The sequence below is a fragment of the Leopardus geoffroyi genome, chromosome B3, assembly GCF_018350155.1.
Source record: "Leopardus geoffroyi isolate Oge1 chromosome B3, O.geoffroyi_Oge1_pat1.0, whole genome shotgun sequence".
In the NCBI taxonomy this organism is placed as follows: Eukaryota; Metazoa; Chordata; class Mammalia; order Carnivora; family Felidae; genus Leopardus; species Leopardus geoffroyi.
The window spans coordinates 98,422,350-98,448,329 of record NC_059337.1 but is presented as its reverse complement, the minus strand read 5'-3'; the positions used below and the strand labels follow the sequence as shown (position 1 = coordinate 98,448,329).

At 36.2% G+C, this 25,980-nt stretch overlaps 1 protein-coding gene across 5 annotated transcripts in view; it reads left to right on the top strand.

The window, feature by feature from the left end:
* MAP4K5 (mitogen-activated protein kinase kinase kinase kinase 5) overlaps positions 1 to 25,980 on the top strand; it is a 117,686-nt gene that overhangs the window by 3,210 nt on the left and 88,496 nt on the right. For all 5 annotated transcript variants that reach the window (XM_045450931.1, XM_045450930.1, XM_045450929.1 and 2 more), the window contains exon 2: positions 19,907 to 19,964. In XM_045450931.1, the coding sequence (XP_045306887.1) occupies positions 19,907 to 19,964 (58 nt within the window). The remainder of the gene's footprint in view (positions 1 to 19,906; positions 19,965 to 25,980) is intronic.

The window sequence follows — 25,980 nt, the reverse complement described above, 5'->3', positions numbered from 1 at the left end:
CTGAGAATCTCCAGTAGGGGAGAGCTCAATCTGGCGATTCCCTGGTTGAAAGGATAAGTATTCTTTTAGATAAATAGGGCAAGAGCAGGAAATGGTGCAGGGGGAAGAAACACAAAAGAGAAAGGAAATGTGGTGGAAGATGGATAAAGATTAAATTTAAGCTGGGCAAATTTTATTTGTAATTAATGTTAATATTTAAATCTGCCAGCAGGAAGAAGTCTGGAGATACAGTGTGTTCACTATCTTCTGTCCACAGATCTAGACATGTCAAGTGATCTAGAGAGTACAGCATCATGATACAGTTCGTAGTTAACAGTACAAGCCATTGTGGTGGTCTTTATTGAAATTTCTGTATTGAAATTGTTCCCAACCTCCATTCCAGAGAAGGTCTAAAAATCTTTTTTTTTTTTTTTTTTTTTTTAACCTTTTGTGGGATATAAATTTAGAGCCCATGTATTTTTCTAACCTGCATTGCTTTTTCTGATTGATTATACAAGTAGTTTAGCTGCAGGAGGGCAGGAATAGATGTCTCTTGTTCATCACTGTGTGATAACAGATGGATGCTCAATAAATTATTGAATGACATTAGTTATAGAAAATTACCCAGAGATAATGCTGTTAATAATTCAACATAGTTTATTTTGGCTTTTTTCCTGTTTTTGTTTGTTTAGTTTTTTTAAGTTTATTTATTTATTTTGAGAGAGAGAGCTTGAGCTGGGGAGGGGCAAAGAGAGAGGGAGAGAAAGAATCCCAAGCCAGCTCTGTGCTGTCAGTGCAGAACCTGATGTGGGGCTCAGTCTCTAGTGAGATCATGACCTGAGCCGAAACCAAGAGTCAGATGCTTGACTGAGCCCCCTAGGCACCCCTTTCCTGATATTTTTAAACCAATATGTTTCTAAAAATGATTTATATAAAATTAGGACCTCAATGTATCTCTTTTTTCTGCTTGAATTGGGATGGCTGGTATTTTCCCTGGTAATTAAATATTATCCAAAAATACCAGTTTTGAAGGATCTATTTTTAAAGGGTCTGTTGAACAAACACCCATTTAGTGAATCTTTCTAAGATTCATTTTTGTTTTCAATTAAAATAATTTTTTTGCAATTATGAATAATGTATAATTTGTGTGGAAATCTTTATCATGTAGTTTTATCACTTCCATGGGTTCTTCTGGGTCCTGGGTGAACTGGGTCCACTGTGGTGAATCCCTCTTTTATATATGCCCTCCTTTTCTCTCCCTTAAGCCAGAAATCACAATTCTGAAAAGGCATGAGGCACTTTGAAACATATTCCAGGATCCCATTGTATATAGATTCATTTATTCTGGAAATATTTGTTGAATGCCAGTTGGATGTTAGGGGATGGGGATCCAAACACAAGAAAGAGAAAGTACACTGTCAACAAGGAACATGTAATTTAGTTGGGAAAACAGACATATAAACAGTTATAATGTGGTAAGTGCAATAGTAGAAGTGAAGTCAAAGAAATACCCAACTCTGTTTTTACTGGGGATAGGGGAAGGGAGGAGAGGAGAGAGAAGTATGACGTGAACCAGGGAGGACTAATGGAAGAAAGGACATTAACTGGATTTTAAAAGAATGCAGGGTGATTTTCAGGTGGACAAGATGGGAAAGACATTTCAGGCTCTGGGAATAGTGTGTGCAAACACCTGGTATCTTGAGAAGCCACGATGAATTTTGAGGGATTTGGAGTGACCAAATCTGGCAGAGATGTCATAGATGGAGAACACAGGCTATTTTTGGGCAGAAAAGGACCAGATAATGGACCTATGTCAAAGAATCTGGACTTCTTCCTATAAATTGAGAAAACACTGTAGAAGGGAATCTCTCACAGTGTAGTGGATAGATTAAAGTTACTGGAAGTATAAAGACCAGTCACTGAATTATCCAAATGAGAGTTCATATAAGCCTAAATTTAGGCATTGGAACTGGAGATAAAAGGAAGGGATGGATGAGTCATATTTAGAAGATGATCAAAATTACCTGGTGATTAGTTGGGGGAAGGACAAGTAATCAGTGGCATTTAAAATTCTGATTTGGGTGACTATATTGCTGCCATCGACAGAATTAGAAAATACTAAATTTGTGGGTTTGGATCTTGTGTGTGGTTTTCAACATATGACATTGATAGGTGGCTATGTCTGACAGATGGTAGCACAGTGCAGCTCTGGACTTGAGAGATGAACTGGGGATACAGGTTTGGGAGTCATCATCACTTTATGGGGTGGTACCTGTGAAGTATAGGTGAGGTCACCCAAGAGAGTTTATAGGAGAGTTGAGGAAATGCTGTAGTCTTAAGAGAGGTGGCAGAAGAAAATGACATTGAAGGTGTCTGAGAAGAAACAAAGAACAAACAAAAGAGAAACTTTTCATAGAAATCAAGAGTTTTGGGGCGCCTGGGTGGCTCAGTCAGTTAAGTGTCCAACCTCAGCTCAGTCATATTATCACGGTTGGTGAGTTCAAGCCCCGTATCAGGCTGTCCACTCTTGGCACAGAGCCCACTTTGTATTCTCTGTCTCCCTCTCTCCCCTGCTCATGTTCTCTCCCTCTCTTTCTCACAAATAAACATTAAGAAAAAAAAAAAAAAAAAAAGAAATCAAGAATTTCATAGAAATCAAGATCTCTGTCATCTCCTGCATCTATTCTTGTTCCCCTTTGCTCTGACTGCAATAAGGAAAATATATTGATCTTCAAAAAATATAAATCTGAAGTTTGTGTCATTCCTCCTTCTCTTTGTCTATGGAGTAAAGCCTTAGAATATCATACACTTTAAGACCTTGCCTATCCTGACATTTTAACCATACTGAATTTCATTCAGTTCCTTATATGCACTCTACTGTCTGTCCTTCAGGTTTTTGCAGATAGTATTTCCTTTTCTTAGAATACTTTGCCGCTTCTTCTTTTTCACCTATCTTCTCTTTAAATTTGTTTTTAAAAACTGCATTTTCAGGGAGGCCTTTTCTGTCCCTTAAATAAGGTCATGTTTATTCGCTGAATGATTTCTTACCCTCTTACTCATCATTCATCACATATCATCGTTGCTGTCAATCTCCTGCTCTATTCAGACTGCATGAGAACAGGGATCTTGCATCTACTGTTGAATCAGCTAGCCTAGCACAGTCCCTCCCAGATAGTATGTGCTCAATATGTTTTGAAGGAGTGAGCAACATAGTGGTCGTGTAAGTAAGGAGTCGAAAGGGTTGATTAAGAACAAAAGATTCAGTATCAGTAATCATCAGGGAAATGCAAATCAAAACTACAGTGAGGTATCACCTTACACCAGTCAGAATGGCTGATATTAAAAAAAGAACAGAAATAACAAATGTTGGCAAGGATGTGGAGAAAAAGGAACTTGTTGGTGAGAATGTAAATTGATACAGTCACTGTATAAAACAGTATGGAGATTCCTCAAAAAATTAAAAATAGAAATGCCATATGACCCAGTAATTCCTCTACTGGGTATTTACGCAAAGAAAAGGAAAACACTAATTCAAAAAAATATATCCACACCTGTGTTTGTTGCAGCATTATTTACAGTAGCCAAGATATGGAAGTATCCCAAGTGTCCATCGATAGATAAATTGGTAAGTACGATGTGATAGACTATATATACACACACGTATGTATATATATATGTATATATATCATACCTGCATATAAGTGGAATATTACTCAGCCATAAAAAGGATGAAATCTTAACATTTGCGATGACATGGATGGACTTAGAGGATATTATGCTAAGTGAAGTAAGTCAGACAGAGAAAGACAAATACCATATGATTTCACTTATATGTGGAATCTGAAAAATGAACAAACAAATTAAAAAAGCAGAAACAGACCCATAAAAACAGAGAACAACTGGTAGTTGCCAGAGGGGAGGGGGGAGTGGGGGAAGGGGATGGGCAAAATGGGTAAAGGGAAGTGGGAGGTACAGGCTTCCAGTTATGGAATGAATACATCATAGGAATGAAAGGTACCACATAGAGAACATGGTCAGTGGTATTGTAAAGTGTTATATGGTGACAATAGCTATATTTGTGAGCATAGCATAACTTACAGAGTTGTTGAATCACTATGTTGTACACCTGAAACTAACGTAATGCTGTGTGTCGGCTATATTTGAATTAAAATTAAAATTAATTTTTTAAAAAGAGTAAAATTTGAGGTATGAATGGTAAGTAAGGAAGTTAAGGGAATGTAGAACCCTCCTTGAAGCAGCTTAACTATGAAAGGAAAAAGAAATGAGACAGACTTCTTCCACTGCTTCTTCCAGCAGTTTCTTCCACTGCTTCTGTTTTTTTCCTCCCATTGAGAATGATTATAGCTTTTCAGTTATTATGCTTCAGGATTGTTTTATCACCCAAGTGACCAGGAGTGTTGCTGAATTTTGAGACAGAATTCCACAGGGAATAAAATCAAGACAAAGAATTTGGGAGGTATTGAAAATTTAGAAAGATTAAGGGCAAAAACTTAGGATGGGGTTATCAGGGACATAGACGGGGAATACTTTTAAAGTCTCCTTCCCTCCCTTTCTTCTACCCTCCCCCTTTTTTTCTCTCCCTCTTCTGCTCTAAAGTAGAGCCTCCATAGATTTCCAGCTCTGTTTGTTTTCCTATGAGTATGGTTAGGCTGAGGCACATTGATCAGTGGGGAGCTGGGATGGAGCAGGGTGATGACAGGGTGGAAAGGTGTATTTAACATTTAACCAATATTTAGTGAGGGCCTCTTATGTGCCAGATACTGTTTTGAGGCCTTGGGGTCTGTGAAGAGGAAGACCAAGATTCTTGCTCTTATGGAACTTAGATTCTAGTAGGAGAGAGAGACAATAAACATGATAAAAATTATGTAGTATGTTAGCAGGTGATTAACGATATGGAAAGAAGGAAAAGATGAGGAGGTTAAGGGGGATCAGGATTGCCAGGATGGTATGGAGGGGTCAGGTTGGGGAATTCTAAGAGGATCATCAGGGTCCGCCTCATTGAAAAGGTTAGATTTGAGCAAAGACTTGAAGCAAACGAGGACTTAGCCAGGTGAATATCTGTGTAATCAGAGGAAGTCTTAAATATTTCTGCCTTACTGAATCACCTGACCCTATCTATACTGCTAAATTGTAAACTTAAGGGTCAGGAATTAGAACTAAGACATGGCATTGCCATCATACCATCTTATTGGCTGGTGCAAGAGTACAGATCATTGTGATTTTAATTAAATCAAGTTCAATAACAATTAAATATTTTGTAAGGTTATGTGAAAATAAAATGTGTTATTAAGGTGAAGTATACTGTTATGGATGTTTACTATTTTATAAATCATCTGGTTAAATCGTATTTAGTATTTGTTTTTCTTACTGTGCAGAAGTAGGCTTATTTTATGACTACCTAAAAAAAAAGAATATGGTTCTGACAGTAGATGTGATGCTCTGGATCATGGCTGAAGACAAATTATTTAAAAACTCTTTTCTGTCTTCATAGAAATATTTTGAGAACTATAAAAGAAGTCTTTAAAATACTTTCATCTTGGTGAAGATAGACATAAAACAGTGCCATCACTGGTGCAGGTATATAAATTCTGTTTCCAGAATTGACCTGTGGATATAGCCTTCACCTTAGGCTTATAATACATTTTAGTGTTCTTGTTATTTTTATTACATAGGTTTACCATTTTCACTTTATCCATCATTTCCAGTGTTGTTGATAAAATGGGATAGACTGCAGATTGACTTAGATTTCTTTTCTAGTTTTGCTTTCAAAATTTACAAAAGTTTCACTTCTCAGGTTTAAATTGTGGTTTCATACCAAATACACAGGAAGAGAAACATGAAACTTATTAACAAGTGAAAACATGTATTTTCAGGGCTTTGTTGTCAATTTGAGAACTTAGTCCAAGTTGAGATAAATTGGAGCAGGCACTTTCACTTGGCTGTATTGGACTATTTGTACATTTGAGTGTTATTAGAAGGCTGGTGCTCTCCAGTTATGTGAAGTACTGTTTAAGTTAGTGTAGATAAGTCTCTGTAAAGGGCAAGATGAATTTAGGTCAAACATATCTCTATTTCTGTTAAATGTCATCATCTCCCACTCAGATTTAGAGAAGATGAATTGGGAAGCCAGGCGGATAACCTGATCTATCCTTGGAGGTGTTTGGGCCCATGAATCATACTGGCCCCTACCTTCCAACATTTTTACAAAAACGAAATCAAATTAAAATGACTAAGAGTGACTAATGTTTGTTTAGCTCTCCCATAATCAGCATATTATTTGTTTTTAAAAATAATCCTATGAAGTAGGGACAGGTATGTTATCATCTCTAGTTTACCCAAGAAAAAACTTACTATTTGTCCTATATCTTACTGTTAGTAAGCAGCTTTCTGAGGATTTGAATCTAGCTCTTCTGACTCTATAATCTCTGTTGTTTCTACTATACCAAGCTGCCTCGGCACTGTACCTTTAAATTCATTGCTGCACACACAGCTCTTAACACATTGCCTACCACATAATAAGCTCTGTACAAATTATGGTCAGATGAGACTTCGTGGCCTCACTCCTCTGCTTAGAGATGAGGGATTTTTTGGATGGATTTGAATGTACGTGTAAGCTTCAGTTCTCGGCACCAGTTTTAAGAGGCACTTTTTCCTGGTTATCCCTCCTGGTCATTACTCTTACCGTCATATTTTCCAAATCGGAACCCAGGGTTGATTTGTCTTTACTATGAAGATGACTCGGCTCACAGCCACCCTACAATGTAAATAACTAAAAAGAAAGCCTGTCCTTTTTTTGGTTGTTGGGACACTCTTCTTACTGTGCCTTTTCTTGCCCTCATTTTGTCTGAACTTTAGACTCATGGTTATTGTTATCTAGGTTAACTGAGTCCCATAGACTGTATTATATGATGCTATTATAAATTAAAATAAACAAAACACTAATTATTTCAGGCAGATAGCATTAGCTAGTTACTTCTGTGTGCCTCTAATTTAAGGTAAACAGGACTGCCTAAGAAGGATGTGACTTTTAGTGTTGTCTTGTGAACCGGTGTGTTATTTCGCACACACATGTACCTCCTTTTTTAGGTGTCCTGTGCTGTCCTGCCCCACTTTTTTAGTCCTTACCAGTATCGGGGAGAATCCAATGTAAGCGTGTCTTAAATTATTTTAACAGATGTAACTTTCAATAAATTATTTAAGTTTATTTCTTTATTTGAGAGAGAGTGCGTGCATGCATGCATGCTCATGTGCAAGCGGGGGAGGGGCAGAGAGAGGGAGAGAGAGAATCCCAAGTCGGCTCTTCATTGTCAGCATAGAGCCGGATGTGGGGCTCAGACTCACAAACTGAACTGTGAGATCATGACCTGAGCCGAAATCAAGAGTCAGCCACTTAACTGAGCCACCGAGGTGCCCCTCAGTAAATTATTAACAACTTCTACATTTTAAGTTTTTCAGCTACTAATTGTATTAGATGATGGAGATGCTTGGGTCTCTTAGCAGTTTTTTTTCCAGGAATAATTTCCCGTTATTATTTCTGCAGTAGCATAGATCCAAGGGTAGGAAGGATTTGCCTTCCTTCCTATTGTGCCTCTCTCTTCCTTGCCTTGGCAGAAATAGCCTTCTTTCCTACCTTTTATTTTTAAAATACATTTTAAGCAACATACCCATTTTTAGAAAACTATGATATAGGAAGAAATGAAAAATTACCTCTGTCTTCTTTACCAAAAGATAAACATTGCTGTAGATATTTTTGTAGACTTTTAAAAGCTAACATTAACGGTATATACATAAATCATAGTATATAAAAACACAGAATCACATGCAATATACGTTATATGTATATAGTGTGTGTGTGTATATATATATGTATGATAATTCAGTTTTTTTCTTTAATAATATATCACAGGGGCACCTGGGTGGCTTAGTTGGTTAAGCGTCCGACTCTTGGTTTCGGCTCAGGTCATGAACTCACAGTTTGTGAGTTTGAGTCCCACATCGGCTCTGTGCAGAGTTCTGCTACAGATTCTCTGTCTCCTTCTCTCTCTGTGTCTCCCTTGCACGCACGTGCTCTCTCTCAAAAATAAACATTGGGGCGCCTGGGTGGCTCAGTGGGTAAAGCATCATACTTCGGCTCAGGTCATGATCTCGGGGTTCATGAGATCATGCGCCGCATGATGATGCGCCGCATCAGGCTCTATGCTAACAGCTCAGAGCCTGTAGCCTGCTTCAGATTCTGTGTCTCCCTCTCTCTCTGCCCCTCCCATGCTCATGCTCTCTCTCTCTCTCTGTCTCAAAAATAAATAAACATTAAAAAAAAATAAAAAATAAAATAAATGAACATTAAAAAATAATATATCACAAACTTTTTATGTTAGTAAATCTACTCATTTTATATTTATGTATTACTTGTATCATTGTATAATTTTTAATTCATTATTGTTGAACAAGTAGACCGTCTCCAGTATTTCTTTATTACAAGCAGTGCTGTGATCAGTGTCCTTGAACAAATTCTTAACACACAAATAAAGAATATTGTTTCTTTAAGTAAATTTCTAGAATTAAATTTTCTAAGCTTTTTGAAGTTTTAGTGAGTTTTGACCAGTTATTCCTCAAAAACATTGCACCCACCAACAGTGATTCCCTACCTCTTGTAATCTTGACACAAGCCCTTTTTTTTCTTTGCCATTAGGACTTGCAGATAATTAATTCAATTTAGGTAATCTTTTGGATGAAAGTCTCCTTTTAATAAAATCAATCTGTTCTAAGAAAGGGTTAAGAAAACAGTTTTCACAGACAAGTAAGTGTCCTGACAGGCTAAGTCTTTAGTGTGTCCTGAGATCTAAGTCATGTGGCCAGATTTGGAGTGACCTAAACAGGAAGGCCTCAGGCTCTGAATCTGTCTGCCTGGTAATATGTCTTCAGGGAAACCCTGCAATACAGTCTCTTTCTATGGCAGCAGGAGCACCTGTCTAGACCTGTATAACTGTGTGTGGAAGGCAGCTTGGAAATACTTACTCCACAAAAATTAAGGAGTTGGTGAGTTGGCAGAAACTTCTCCCACAGTGCTTGTGTCCCATAACCTATCCTTGACAAATAGTCATTTAACTTATTTATACAGTAAGGACATACTATGTTTAGAAGCAGTCAGTTCCTTTTTAGGTGCTATCGAAAATCTGTCCCATTGAAACTCAAACAGGGCAGGTAAATCTCTGTAATTCTTCGCTCTTGCTCCAGCAATATTACCTGCCTATCTAAAGTACCTGATGCATGAGAAGTGCTCAGTGAAAAAAAATTTTTTAATTGTTTAATGTTTATTTTTGAGAGAGAGAGAGATAGAGCACGAGTGGGGGAGGAGCAGTCAGAGAGGGAGACACAGAATCCGAAGCAGGCTCCAGGCTTTGAGCTCTCAGCACAGAGCCCAACACGGGGCTTGAACTCGAGAATCTCAAGATCATGTCCTGAGCCAAAGTTGGACGCTTAACCAACTGAACCACCTGGGTACCCCTCACTGAGAAAAATATTAAAATAATGAATGACTAATCTTTATTTTAAATTTTCATGTGGAGTTTAGGCTATAAGTAAGTGGATCTACCCTTATTATATTTTGTTCCCATAAATTTGATAGTCTTATTGGAACCAGTTTCCTTGAAATTTATATAACAACTTACAAAATGTATAATATATCTAGTATTTATAACCTCCCTTTTTTCCTGAAAGGATTTATGATAGAAATAAAATGAAGCACTTTACTTTGCTCTTGTCAAAGGATAAAGTATTGCATTCTATTTTGAATATAACATTTTCAACATTTTTAAATTCTAAAAGTATCATAAGTTTATAGAAATTCGAAAAAATCTTCTTTAATGCTATGAATCTAATGTTACAACTGCTGTCATTTTTGTTGGATATCAAACTCTGAGCACTTAGTCAAGGTACATAGTATCTGGAATGATGGGAAGGGTGATGAATCTGTATGTTGCATTTTGAAGGGGTTGGATGTTTGTAGTTAGAAGGGAGCTTTTATATATATTTTTTTTTCCTGAGGAGGGTTAAAATTAGAACCTAGCCCCTGACTGCCATAGGGACTCAATATTTACTGAATAAATTAGTAATTTAGATATGTGAAATTTGTCACAGCAGGAAAAATATACTAAATCAGTATTCTCCCACAGACCAAAACTGGGACCACTGAGGAGAAACTATAGGAAAGTAGACTTGGCTTATCATAAAAAAGCCTTCATACAACTAAAGTTATCTTAAAAATGAATATCACATTGACCAAATGATTTCTGTATTTAGACTAAGTAGAAGAGAATTGTTTTTCAGAGAGAAGTTGAATTGATGATTTCTAGGAGTTTCTCCAAACTGAGCTTCTAATAGAATAGTATCTCTGGAGTGGTTTTAGTTGTAGTTTTGTCTGTTTTCACTATCCCTTAATGTGGGTAATTTTTTAGCATTCTATCCTTGACTTTATTTTTTTCTTATTCTCCATTTTCTTCCTAAATAATCTCATCTAACTGCTTGGACTCAGTAATGTCCATGATGCCCAAATCTGGCTCAAATCCAGGTTAGCTCTTGTGCTTCAGGAGGTATCTATTAAGTGGCTTACACATTCTCACTAGTTGATAGGTTTCCATTGGAACCTAAAATTTAAATATGTTCAAATATGAGCCCTTCATTTATGCCCCTTCACTGCCTTCCTGTCTCCCCCCATAAGACGTGTTCATCTTCCTATGTTTGTCATTTTAGAGAATGGGAGCACACTGTCTGCTCAGTTGTGCATTCCAGAAAGTAGGGGTTATCCTAGGCTTGCTGTTTCTTTGCATTTCACATTAAATAATTTACCAGTTTCTAATGGAGACAAGCTTGGACTAGAGTATAGCAGAGGAGGTAAAAGGAAGTGGATGGATTTGATTTATATTTTTAAGCCATCAGGATTTGCTGATATATCAGATGTGAAGAATGTGAAGGAAAGAAATGAAGAAGGACCTTGGGTTTTGGATTTAAGGAACTGAGTGGATGCGGTTCATTTTATTTAGATTGGGAAGATATAGGGATGAATGGGTTTATGGAGCAGGGATAACCAAGTGTTCTGTGTTAGACATGTTAAGGTTGAGATGCTTGGCAGATTTCCATGGGTTTAGGAGTCTGGAGCTGAGTAAGGAGAGATTTGTCCTAGAGATGGTTGTTAAAGCCATAGACTACATAGGAGAATTTAGATAAAGAAAAGGTGAAATTCCATCATCACTCAGGATAGGTAAGAGAAGAGGGAGTAGTAAAGAGGCTGAGGCATTATTGAAGGTTTGAAGAAAGAGGAGTAAAATAGTCCTTATGAAGAGTGGAAAATCAAACCTACTAGAGAAGTTGTGGTTTGAGATCTGTGTTATGATTTGAAAACAAGACCAGCTGACATGATTTTGTAAATTTTTTTCGCCCAACAACATTTAGCTATTCAAAACCAGTATGGAATTAGTGGATGATTGGGTTTAATCTGATGCCTGGATTTTGCCAGGCTACTGTGACAGAGGGGAAGATGGGAAAGAAATTAAGTATATTTGTAAGAGAGTGACTGTCAGTGGAATGATAGGCCATGGAACCCTGACGGTTTAAGGAGAGTGTGGGGAATTAAGACGTAATTGGTAGCCTGGTAGCCCTAGGGGAATTCTTTGATAAGAACAGAAGGACTAGTGGGCTGAAAGGATAGGTCATCATCAGGATGTATAGTATTTGAAATCAAGATGCAGATAGGAGGTCAATGAAAAGTCAGGAAGTAAATCTGATGTTGAAGTCTCTAAGACTTCTCTTGGAGGCAAGAGAAGGGGTAGAGAGGAAGACTGTGAACCAGGGGCTATAAAATCTTAAATGAACAAGGAAGGGGTGGCCGAGAAAGTAGTAGATGGTAGCTACAAGAGAATAGTGAGTCAAACAGTCTGTCCTAAGCTTCAGAGGAATCTTATGTCTTACCATTCCCTCTTAGGTTCCCTTAACACAAGATATTTTTACTTCTTTGAGATGCCCATTTTTTCTCCTGTCTTTACACCATTGCCTGGAATTCTTCCATAATCACTTACGACCACCACCACCATCATACCGTGCTCCCCCTAACCCCAATGTTTCTTACCAGGTCTCAGCTTATACTTACTTTCTCTTGGAAGCTTTCTCCAGCCAGCTTTGAGTGGGCTCAGAACCCCCCCTGTGCTGTCTTGTATCACCTTTGAGAGCATTTCTCACACTGTATGGTACTCTTTACTTTCATCTCTCTCCAACTGATAAAAGTCTTGGAAGGCAGGAACTGTTTTTGTTTTTCTTTTTTAATGTTCATTTATTTTGAGAGAGAGAGCATGCACACGCATGCACATGTGCACGCACATGCGCACGAGCAGGGGTGGGGCAGAGAGACACAGAGAGAGAGAGAGAGAGAGAGAGAGAGAGAGAGAGAGAGAGAGAGAATCCCAAGCAGGCTCTGTGCTGTCAGCTCAGAGCCTGATGTGGGGTTGCATCCCACGAACAATGGTGTGAGCTGAAATCAGGAGTTGGATGCTAAACCCACTGAGCCACCCAGGTGCCTGGAACTGTTTTCTTTCACTAAATCTCCAGTATCAACAGTACCTGGCACATAGTAGGTATTCAGTAGTATTTGTTCAATGAATTGAACCAGTCAAAAACAATGTTCCATAAAGATTTAGGTATAAAGGTTTTATAGACTATGACATAATTGTTTACTTCTTTTGTGGATAAACCAGGACTTTGTATTCTTTAAACCTTATAGATGCTGTGTTGCTACTTTTGTATCATAGTTCATATTCTTTTTTTTTTAATGTTTATTTATTTCCATTTGAGAGACAGAGAGAGACAGAGAGCACAAGCAGGGGAGAAGCAGAGAGAGAGAGGGAGACAGAATCCAAAGCAGGCTCTGAGATGTCAGCACAGAGCCCAACTCATGAGCCATGAGCTCATGACCTGAGCTGAAGTTGGATGCCCAACCAACTGAATCACCCAGGCGCCCCATAGTTCATATTCTTAAATCTAGGATGTTTAATCCTGATTCTGAGGAATAATCACTGGTCACTAGAGATAGCTTGTTAAATTTTGAGATGTCTGGATTTTCTGTTCTGTTAAAGAATGTTTTTGGAGGAAGGGGGCATGTTTAAAACTGGTGCTCCCAATTGGCCTTACAGAAAAGTTTTGTGGCCTAAATATATGCTGGAAGGAAGTTAATTGGAGATAGGATGAGGGGTCTAATATGAAGATCAGTAAAGTTGCATATAAGAGCTGAATGTTCATGGTGACTGTCATTACTTATGTTTCATTTTTTGACTTAATTTAAAAAAATTCTCTTCTAAGTTAATGATTACGGAGGTGTAATGTTCATTATTAAGTCATATCTTCCTATTCGTCCTTGAAAACTTGTAGGTAAAATGTCTAGACACAAGACTTTTCCTTTATTTTTAGTCACCTTAAAAATTTCACAGCATATGAAGAAGTTCATAGCTGATAAAACTGGCAGCTGCATGGTGTTGTTGAAATAGAAATGGCTGAATTAGGAAGTTCAGCATCTTTACTTTTTTTCTCCCCCTTTGTGCAAATGGAAATCTCAGGGTAACTTTTATTATGAATTAAAAAATCCAAGACAGGAGAGTTTGCGTTAAAATACTTCACTGGTAGTAAATTGACATGGAAATGCTGATTAAGAGGTTAAAGGGAAATGCGTTGGCAATGAGAATAGAAACTTAATTTAACAGGAAGGGTTCTTTCATGGATTTTATCATGATATTAATCCCATTTACTATTAGTTTATCTTTTCCCACCCAGTAATTTCAATTCCTAATTAAGAGTTAAATAATAGATAAGCTATAGTAATGTTAGAGTTCTGGGTGATTAGTATACTTCTAAGACTGAACATAGCAAATATCAATAACCTACTAAAATAAACAGGAATCAGAAATATATTAAGGTCCTTTTTGTAGCGGTACCATGGTACTTCCATTACTTCCTTTTATAAACATAATGCAGGATCTTCACATTCTTGTGTATTAAAGTTGAAAACAAAAATACTTGAGAACATCACATTTAACTTGTTGGAGGGAAATGTTGGATTTCAAAAACCAGTATTATGTATGACTCTTTTGGATTATAGTGTGAAATTATATAGTTAAACTTCTGAAAGATCTCTTTAGTAAATTCAATCTGTAAGTCTCTGTTTAGATCTTTTTTTTTTTTTTTTTTTTTTTTTTCCTGAAAGCCTCTTTGCCTTTTATTATAAAAGAGCCTGGTACTGCTCTCTGTTTTAAAAATCCAGCTGGAAAATTACAGAGTACAAAAATTTGCCCATCAGTTCTTCATTTGGAGAGAACAGATGTCTTCAAAGTGGAGACAGGCGTTTAAGCATTTATCCTATAAGCGGGAGTTTTAGTATATATTTTTTCTTTACTCTTTACTTCTGTCACTGCGTATATTTTGGCTTCTGCATTGTATAGCTGAATTTTAAAATACCATCTTTATTTTATTTGGTTCTGCAGTTCATATCTTCCAAGGAGCTGTTTCTTTCTGAGCGCCTCAGAATCTCTAAAAAACAAACAAAAAAAACAACACAAAACAAGGTGTCCTTTATCCTTGTGTCTTTATTTTGGTTTTATTAAATTGAAACAACATATTTATGTTGATTTTAATCATAAAAATTGACTCCTAAATGTGTCTGAAAGTATATACTTAAAAAGATAGTTTTATATGTATTCTTTAAAAAGTAACTGATAGACTTAATTTTTAGTACAGTTTCAGATTTACAGATAACTGAACAGATAGTATGTAGACTTTCATCTACCCCCAGCTACCCACGTACCCACACAGTTTCTCCTTTTATTAGCATCTTATATCAGTGTGGTGCATTTATTATAATTATTGAACCGGTGTTGATACACTATTATTATAGTCCATACTTTACATTAAGATTCACTTGCTGTGTTGTAGTTTTATGGGCTTTGACAGATACATAATGACATGTATCTAGCATTACAGTTTCACATGGGATAGTTTCACCACCCTAAAAACTCCCTGTGCTTTACCTGTTCCTCACTCTCTGCTCCAGCCCCTGGAAACCATTGTTCTTTTTTCTCTCTATAGTTTTATCTTGACGTTGATCCCTGTATTATTAGTTTATCTTTTCCAGAATGTCATGTAGTTGGAATCATATGTTATTAGACTGGCTTCTTTCACTTAGCAGTATACTTTTAAGGTTCATATCTTTTCATGGCTTGACGGCTCATTTTTTTATCACTAAATGATATTCCATTGTATGAATGTACCATAATTTGTTTATTATTATCTGTTGAAGGACATCTAAATTGCTTCCAGTTTGGGCAATTATGAATAAAACCTGCTGTAAACATTCTTGTACAGATTTTTGTGTGGATTAAGTTTTTAACTTAATTGAGTAAATGTCAAAAGTGGGGATTGCTGGATCATATGGAAAGACTATGTTTAGCTTTGTAAGAAACTACTAAACTGTCAGTATATGTGTTCTTGAGAATCAACCTAATTAAAAGTCATGAAGGATATACGCTAAACTGTTAACAGTAGTTACCTCAGGGGGATGAAATGGGGAGGAGAGGGACTGCCATTTTATAATTGACTTTTTTAAAACAAAATATTACTTTGTAGTACTTTTTTACAAATAAAATTTTTCTCCAAAATACTTCATTTAATGCATCATAATAAAAATTGAAAATGAATCAACATAAATAAAAGATCATTTAAAGCAGTATATTGTCAGTTTTGTAGCACTGTCTAGGTGTGGAGGATTTTAATATTTTATCCTTATTTTTTAAGTAAAGAGAGTAATAATCTTCCTACAGTCTTAATTGTCCATTCAACAACTTTTTAGAGCATCTGCCTATGGCAGAGTTCTTTATAGCATCATGCCCAGAGCTAAGAAGAGAGCATACTTCATCCAGCCTTGGGATATCAGGCAAGACTTCCTGGAGGAGGTGATACCTAATTTGCTTCATGAAGGAGAAATCTAAATGAACTAGGCTAATGTGGAGAAGGGCAGGGGAAAGAGAATGTACCAGAATGAGGACAGTGTTTTTAAGTAAGAGACCAAGTCCTTTGCTTCTGGTTAATCTGATCAAAATCAGAATTAATTGTTTCACACTCACAGAGAAGCATATTAGATCTTTTCATGCTGTTGGCACTCGTTTGAGAGTCTGTAATTATGAAGTATGGGCTCGTATTTTCTTTTGGTTTCTAGTGACTGGCAGAGTGCATTGCCCTAATGCCTGTTTTGCTTGGAAAACTGGAGTAATGAATACCCTGACAATGTTTTGTTGCTGGAGATATGTCAGCATCTATCACTGTCACATGAGTTAAACATTTCATTCCTTACTTGAATTTTAGAACTTTGAATGGTTCAACTGTCATTTTTTGTGAGTGTACATATATGTTATTACTTTCTTGTGCCATCTATGTCTGTTATACTTAAATCTTTCTTTCCACTGTGTGAACTTTCACTATATGTCCATAGATTTTTTCTGTTTTCTATAAGATTCCAGTGAAATCAAAAAATTATCACTTAGATATGGAAAGAGGGAAAACCAGGAAATGTATCAACATGCAGGGATGAAAGTGGATTATGTTTGCCAGATTATAATGCAGTAGCCTTACAAGAAGAATTAGTTGAGTCTTGTCAGTTGATATTTTTCCCAATCCTCTAAGATGGATTTTAAACATTTTGGAAGGCTTTTTCCAGATTATTTAAAATAATTAATAATATTTTTCCTTGGATCAAATTCAAGTCTCAAATTATTTAAGACTTTCAGATATGTAAGAATTCACAATCTCTTATATTAGAAACCATTATAGGAAATAATTTAATGTAAAATATGATTCATTTATTTTCGTTTATTTTCAACAAAAGTCACCCCTGAAGTCTATTAATTATTATGAAATTAATACTTACCTCTCGTACCTGTTGGATTTAAAAAGTTCTCATCTGTTGAAAGAAGCAGTGAAACCTTGACATCACAATATACTTACTAGGTTCTGACTCCTTCTCTTGCCCCTGGCCAGCAGGCATAGCCTTGGGCAAGTTCCCCAACTTTACTGAGCTGTGTCTTTAATAGAATTAATTAATGAATATGAGAGTTCCTCCAAAGTATAATTACAAATTACAAATATAATGCATCATTATCATGGAATTTGTCTTCTAATACACATTTAAAACCCACTGAACAAGATTCCCAAGAGGTCAATTATTACTACTTATTTTATAACTTCTGGCCATGTTTTCTGTACTGGAATCTTGCTGGCATGTGAAAAGTTGAGCAGTGGACAGCCTAAATCTATATGCACATAATTTTCTATAACCCATGGGAGGACTGAAATGCTGAAAGATCTTAGGAACTGGGACAAGACCTGACACTAACAGACAATTCTTTTGTTCAAGGGCAAGAAAGAGGAGAGGGTAGTTATGGTATGAAGCTTTTGGCTGACCTGTTCCCATTTCTCCAAATGCGTTTGCGTTTGGGGGAGAGGTAAATTATATGGGGGGAGTTAAAATGTCTGTTCACTCTTTGCCAAACCCCTCCTTACACTATTTACCATGAGAGATGAGGAAAATATGAACTTCTTGTCACAAAATATTTGAGACTTCTGCTGTAGAAAATCCTTTTTTACTTCTTTCTTTCTGTTTGTGATTTTCCTTCTGTACCCCTCTCCCCCATTCTATTATTTTTCTCATCTTCTATATGTCATATCTAAAAGTATTCCTTTGAAGGCTATATTCCCTACATTCTTCTTTTCCTTTCCCTTTTTTCCTTTTTCCTCTTTCCTCTTATAATGTGACTTATTTAATCCAGCAAATTGGTATAATTTTACGTTCCTGTTTTATGATATACCCCTTCCTTATTTTTAATGCTAAGTATGAAAATGTACATATGAATCTAACAAAGTAAGTGAAAGGTGTCATAAATTATTAAAGTGCATTTCCACATATGGTATGCCACAGGGTGTAGTGAAAATGAGCACTCATATTCACAGTGACAACATAATGGTACGGTGCTTTTGGACTATTTTGACAGTATGTGTTGATAGCCTTAAGTGGCCTTTTTTTTTTTTTTTTTTTTTTAACATGTATTTATTTTTGAGAGAGAGAGAGAGCACAAGTGGGGGAGGGGCAGAGAGAGAATGAGACACAGAATTCGAAGCAGGCTCCAGGCTCTGAGCTGTCAGCATAGAGCCCAACACGGGGCTCAAACCCACAGACCACAAGATCATGACCTGAGCCAAAGTCGGACGCCCAACTGACTGAACCACCCCAGAGCCCCTGACCTTAAATGCTTATGTTCATACCCTTAGACCTAGTTAATTTCCAGCCCTAGAGTCCATTTGAAAAAAAATAACCTTAAATAATGAAAAGACTACGTGTGGCGTTCTTAATGTCTAGCAATAAGGGAGAATGATTATATAGACTATTATGTGGACGTTTAAAGTAATGTATAGCATGGAGAAAGATATTTTAAAGACAGAATACAAATTTGTACCTACAGTAGAACTTGGCAGATACAGATTTCACATCCAAGGTTTGTGAGAGTATAAATTCATATATTATAAAAACAATATATTGCAATATATTCATTTAAAATCCACATACCTTTTGGGAAGCCTGCGTGGCTCAGTCGGTTAAGCATCCGACTTCGGCTCAGGTCATGATCTCACGGTTCGTTGGTTCGAGCCCTGCATCGGGCTCTGTGTTGACAGCATGGAGCCTGGAGCCTGCTTCGGATTCTGTGTCTCCCTCTCTCTCTCTCTCTCTGCCCTTCCCCCTTTCGCTCTCTCTCTCTCTCTCTCAAAAGTAAATAAATGTTAAAATCCACATACCTTTGACCGAACAATTACACTTGTAGGTTGCCTCAATGATAAATTCTGATATGTGCCAAAATATTTGCACACTAATCATTGCAGCACTACTTATAATAAGTCTGGCATGACATTTTGTTAAGTAGTGAATAGTTTCTTTTCTAGCAATTTATCTAAAGGAAATAAGGCTGTGGATAGATACAAAGCTAAGATATATTAATCTCTCTAGTTATAACTACAGAATAATATTAAAATTCTCCATGTTCAGATGGAGATTAGTGAAATACAGTCTTTATCCCGTCAGTAGAAAATTATGCAGCATTACAAATCACATTGTAGAAAACTGTGATGGCATCATCTTCTACAGCACATACACATACATCTGCACGGGGCAAAAAAGGAAGCACACTATCTATATGTTAACTTTTTTCTCCTGGGTATTAAGATATGGATGACTTGCTTTTCTAGATTTTCCCATAATCTATTATTATACTTACAAAATATATAAAAACAATGAGTATTTTTTAATTAACCAAAATATTATTTCTAGTATAAAGAAAAGACAGTAGCCATTTTGGGGGCACCTGAGTGGCTCATTTGGTTAAGCATCCAAGTCTTGGTTTCCACTCAGGTCATGATCTCAGTCGGTGACTTTGCTCCACATCAGACTCCACACTGACAGCATGGAACCTACTTGGGATGGTCTCTCTCCCTTTCTCTCTGCCCCTCCCCAGCTCATGCGTGCACATCCTTTTTTTCTCTCTCAAAATAAATAAATAAAACTTTAAAAAAAGAGAGAAAAGACAATAGCCATTTTTGAGTGGTGGGACTAAAGGTCACTAACTGTGTGTGTGTGTGTGTGTGTGTGTGTGTGTGTGTGTGTATCTTTTCTATATTTTTCTTTGATGCAAAAATGAATATACTCATTTTATTGGAAATAAAGATTTTGTTTTTTAGTTCTGTTGAAAGCATGGTTGTTAAGCAATTAGTGAATATAGTGTCACATACTTTTATATAATTAACAAACTTAAAAACATTTTTATTTTCATTTTAGGCTAGAAATATTCATACAGGAGAGTTGGCTGCAGTAAAAATTATCAAATTGGAGCCTGGTATGTATTAAAACTCTTAAGACAATTTTTGAACACTTTTCTAGTGTAGTTTATAAATAAATATAAAAAACATTTTTTATATTTTTTTCCTTATTTCCCTTCTTCCAAGAATGAAATCTTTGTTGTCAGGGCGTAGAATATCTCCAATATGGTTACATTAAAACTCATTGGAGGTTGTTAGTTAAAGATGAGTTTGATGTGAAGTTTGTTGTGAAATAAAATTTGAAATGTGTACATTCAAAAATTGAAAGACATATTGACATTGTTAAAGTAATTTTTTAAGGTTGTGAAATATTTGAACTTCAGTTTTAGCTCTTATGAGAGTTTAATTAAGAAAGTATTCATTGATGGGGTGAGATATTTGACAATATTTAGGATAATGGTATTTTATATGTCAGCTATACCTTGGCTGGTTGATTTAGGTTTAATAATTCTGGTGTTAGCCTAATGCTTTTCTTTTTTCTTTCTTTCTTTTTTTTTTTTTCCAACACTTCTGTGTATCAGAAGTCTGTTTGCTTTAAAACATACTGAATAGGGGTGCTTGGCTGGCTTAGTTGGTAGAGTAGGTGACCCTTGATCTCGGAGTTGTCAGTTCAAGCTCCACATTGGGTGTAGAGATTAACTTTAAAAAATTTAAAAAATAAAAAAACAGACTGAGTAATTTGCTTTGAAAACAAAACTTTGTAAAACGTGAAATAATTTTGTTATTTTGATAACCTACGAGTTTCTAATGAGAAGTAGTAGTTTTTTTTTTTTAAGTTCATTTATTTATTTTGAGGGAGACAGAGACAGTGTGAGCAGAATAAGAGCAGAGAGGGAGGGAGAGAGAGAATCCCAACCAGCTCTGCAGTGACAGTCTGACATGGGGCTTGAACTCACGAAACCCTGAGATCATGATCTCAGCTGAAACTGAGAGTCAGACGCTTAACTGGCTGAGCCACCCAGGCGCCCCTCCAGTTTTTTTATTGTGGTAAAATACACATAACAGAAAATTTAGCATCAAAACCATTTTTAAGTGCACTGAAATGTACAGTGTTATAAAATATGACATTCATGACGTTGTGTTACCATCACCACCATCCATCTTCAGGACTCTTTTCATCTTGTGAAACTTAAACTTTAAATCCATTATATAATAACTTCCCATTTCCCTCCTCCTCCTGGCCTCTGGCAACCACCATTTTACTTTATGTCTTGGTGATTTACCTACTCCGAATGCTTCATGTAAATGGAATCATACAGTATTGGTGTGTTTGTGACTGCCCTATTTCACTTACTATAGTGTCAAGGCTCAGGACTAATCCAGTTGTCACATATGTCTGAGTTTCCTTCCTTCTCAGGACTACACATTTCCATTGAATGTATATACCACATTTTATTTATCCAATCATCTATTGATGGATACTTGGGTTGTTTCCACATTTTAGCTGTTGTGAGTAATGCTCCTGTATGAGCACGAGCATATAAATGTTTCTTCCATACATGCTTTTTTTCTTTTGAGTGTATACCCAGAAGTGGAATTGCTTGATCATATGGTAATTCTATTTTTAATTTTTTGAGGGACCACCGTGTTGTTTTCTGCAGTGGCTGTTCAGTTTTGCATTGCTGTCAACAATGTTCAAGTGTTCCAATTTCTCTACATCCTTACCAACACTTGTTATTTTTATGTTTTGTTTTGTTTGTTATAGCAGTCATCCAAATGGGTATGGGGGTACCTCATTGTAGCCTTTGTTTGCATTTCTGTAGTGATTGGTGATGCTGAGCATCTTTTCATTTGCTTATTTGTATATCGTTTTTGGAGAAATGTCTATTTAAGTCCTTGCCCATGTTTGAATTGGGTTGTCTCTTTGTTGTTGAGTTTTTGGAGTTCTTTGTGTAATCTGGATATTAACCCCATATCAGGTAAATGATATGAAAATATTTTCTCCCATTCTGTGGGTTGCCTTTTCACTGTGTTGATCGTGTCTTTTGGTACATAAAATTTTAAAATTTTTGTGAAGTCCAGTTTGTCTATTTTTTCTTTTGTCGTCTGTGCCTTTGGTCATGCCCAAATAATCATTGCCAAATCTAGTGTGAGTAAGCTTTGCTTTATGTTTTATTCTAAGAGCTTTATAGTTTTAAGTCTTACTAATAAGTCTTTGATCATTTTGTGTTAATTTTGGTATTTGGTATTGGGTGAGGGTTCAGCTTTGGTTTTTTTTTTGCTTGTGGATATCCATTTTCCCGGCACCATTTGTTGACAAGATTGCTCTTTCCCCATTGAATGGTCTTAGCAACCTTGTAAAAAATCTTTTTGGGGCGCCTGGGTGGCACAGTCGGTTAAGCGTCCGACTTCAGCCAGGTCACGATCTCGCGGTCCGTGAGTTCGAGCCCCGCGTCAGGCTCTGGGCTGATGACTCAGAGCCTGGAGCCTGTTTCCGATTCTGTGTCTCCCTCTCTCTCTGCCCCTCCCCCGTTCATGCTCTGTCTCTCTCTGTCCCAAAAATAAATAAACGTTAAAAACTTTAAAAAAAAAATCTTTTTGGTTGAAGGTCAAAAAATCTTTGATCATATATGCAAGGGCTTACTTCTGGATTCTCTATTCTATTCTGTTGGTTCATATGTCTGTCTTTCTGCCAGTATCATAGTATTTTGAGTACCGTAGCTTTGTAGTAAGTTTTGAAATCAGGAAGTGTGAATCATCCAATTTTGATCTTTTTCAAGATTGTTTTGGCTATCTGGGGTCCCTTGAGATTTCATATAAATTTTAGGATAGGTTTTTCTAATTCTACAAAAAATGTCTTTGGGATGAAGAGTAGTAATTTTTGACTGGGTAGGTGAATATTTGGTGATCTGTTCATTTGCTGCTTCATAAACTTAAACATGTAGAATAATTGTGTGACTGTAATTACATCAGTTTCTTAATTTGAGCATATAAAATGTTTCTGCATTTCAAATACAATATTTTGATCATTAAGTGTATGATTCATAAGAGAGATATTACTGAGGGTAGCATATGCTGCAACGCTTTGAAAATAAGCTTTCAAATAAGGCACAGTATCCTTTTCTCCCCCTGGGTATTAAAAATTGTTGTGATATTCTTTGAGAGTTCTGCTACTAAGTTTTATCTAATAAGTAATAAATGATTTCCAGTGATGTCACTAACACAAATAGAATAGAACAGAACTAGGCAAGTATTTGCCTCTTCTGAAGGAGTCACTTGAATAAATATTCCAGTTATGTTCAGGGGATGGTGATAGTCCAAATAATGAATGAGTTGAGTTCTTGGAGGAAATAAAGATGTTCATTCCTTCTCTGCCCTCAGTGAGGGCTTGTTTTAGCACAGTTTACTTGAGTTGAGAATATAGCTTCTTTTTTTTTAATTTTTTTAATGTTTATTTATTTTTGAGAGACAGCATGAATGGGAGAGGAGTAGAGAGAGAGGGAGACACAGAATCTGAAGCAGGCTCCAGGCTCTGAGTTGTCAGCACAGAGGCTGAAGCAGGGCTTAAACCCACGGACTGTGAGATCATGACCTGAGCTGAAGCCAGACACTCAACCAACTTACTTCTGAGTATTGTTCATATAATGAATTAATGAATGTGTTTTTTAAAATGCTACTATACGGAGTTCTCAATAAGCCATAAAAAAGAAACATATATCATCATATGATGTTATTTAACACACAGGGATTAATTGTTGGCACCATAAATTAATGAAAGGTAGGAAGTTCTCATTCCTTTGTTTGAAAAGCTGCTGACCTTATGTCAGAGTTCATTCATGTGTAAGATTGACTAATGTTTAAATTCTTTCCCCAAGAAGAATAATATAGAAGTTCAATAAATGTTTGATAATGTGATTTTAGTACTTGATCATTTTCATATTTTTTTTTGCCTGTAGTTACGTTTTACTGAATTCTACCAAATTGTCTTTTATTATTGATTTTTAAATGCCATTTGCACTTTGAGAATAGTGACTCTTCATATGTTTTTCAGGTTTTCTCCAGTTTGTCTTCTCACTTCATACTCTGCTCTTGTGATACTTTCCTTTTCTGTGTGGAAGTGGTTTTTTTCCTCCTAGATAAATTTGTCAGTCCTCCTTTCTCTATTCCCCTCTTCCTCCGTAGGCCTTTTCTACTAGACAGTTCTAAAACTACTTAACTGTAATTTCCTCTAGTTTTTTCCTTTCTTTTCTTCCAACGTTTATATATTTGCCCCATCAGGAACAATTTCGTTCTAAGGGGTGAAGGAGAGCCCTAGCTAGGTTTGTTCTTTTTCAAGTGGCTGGACAGTTTCCCAAAGCTGTTTATTACAGACTCTTGTCCTTTATTTGCAGGTTTGAAATGCCTTGATTGTCATAAACTAAATTTCCTAGTAACCATGGGTTTTGTTTTCTGTTCCAGTGATTGTTTTTTTCCTCCTATTCCTTGTTCACTACTACCCTGTTTTTGATGACTCTTACTTTTCACTGCATTTTATAATCTTCATTGCTTTTGTTTTTCAGTTATTCCCTTTCTGTTTACATAATATTTTTTCAGGAGACCTTAAATCATTTCTATCGAAGAGAAAAATGCTTGTGAGATTAATTTAGCATTTAATTTGGCATTTTGACAAAAGGAAGAATTTTTAAAATTCAGGTCTTCAGGAAAGTATTATAACTTGCCACATAATTCGTATTTATGATATTTCTTACTGTTATGAATGACATTTTCCCCCACTTACACTTTCTAGTTAGTTACTGTTGATACTTACGCAAGCCATTGATTTTACTGGACTTATTTATTTTTTCTCTGGCAGACAGTTTTTCATACTTTTTGTGATAAAATTGTTATTTTTAGTGCTCTTTGAAACGTTGAGCTTGCCAGCTTCCTGTTTTGTTTATATGTGTGTGGCATATAACAAATGGGTAGAGCTACTATACTTGGGCCTATCGTTTTGCTTTAATCCCTTCTGAAACTTCATTGGTTTTTAGATGTTTCTCTTAATTATATTGAGTTTTATTTTATAAACCCTAGATTATCTAAATCTTTTCTCCTTTTAATAGATGAGTCTATCACTATTATTGTTGAGTGAGATGTTTGATCTTCTAATGTGGTTTTTGTTTTTTAATGTTTTTTGAAGCTTTAAAAATATTATGGCTAGAGGTCTCTTTTATTTTTACTGCTGATAATTTGAAAGGTACAAAGTCTAGTTTTAACAGAGGATGGCTGGGGCACCTGGGTGGTTCAGTCAGTTAATCATCTGATTTCAGCTCAAGTCATGCATGATCTCATGGTTCGTGAGTTCGAGCCCCACCCCCTTCTAGCTCTGTGCTGACAGCTCAGAGCCTGAAGCCTGTTTAGGATTCTGTATCTCCCTCTCTTTCTCTACCCTTACCCCACTAGCACTGTTCCTGTCTCTTTCTCTCTCAAAAATAAACAAACATTAAAAAAAAAAAACCCTCTTTAACAGAGGATGGCTTGTAAGACTTTGAATAACGTGCTTAAATGTGTGTTTTTGGTTTATTAAGAACTGAAAGTCATTGACTTCAAAGTTTACAGATGTTGAATTTTACATATTTATATCCTCCTGCCTGTTCAATCTCCCAATTTTCAGATATTTGTTAGTTTATTTAGAGTTTTTAGCCTGAGAATTTTTTTTTTATTGTACTGGAGCATGAGTGTGCATTAGTCTGCATATCTTTTAAGAATTATAACATACCAATTATTTGGACTTAGTTTTATATTTAAGTGGATTTGGTGCCCGCTGTATGTTCAGTGGATTCAGCACCCACTATTGGCCTTTTTATGCCATGTCATTGCCATTCTTATTGGCTTATTTTGTACCAGATATTAATAGAATGGATCATATCATGATATACATTTTTCTTTACGTATTAGGGATAGTATAATTTGAATTCACAAATTGATTGTTCAACCCAAATATGCTCTTCCCTCAGTCTTCCCCATTTTGATAAGCTGTTAGCTAAGCCAAAAATCTAGCCATTGTCCTTGATTTCTCTTTTATTTGTATTCCGTTCAGTCTATTAGCAGGTTTCT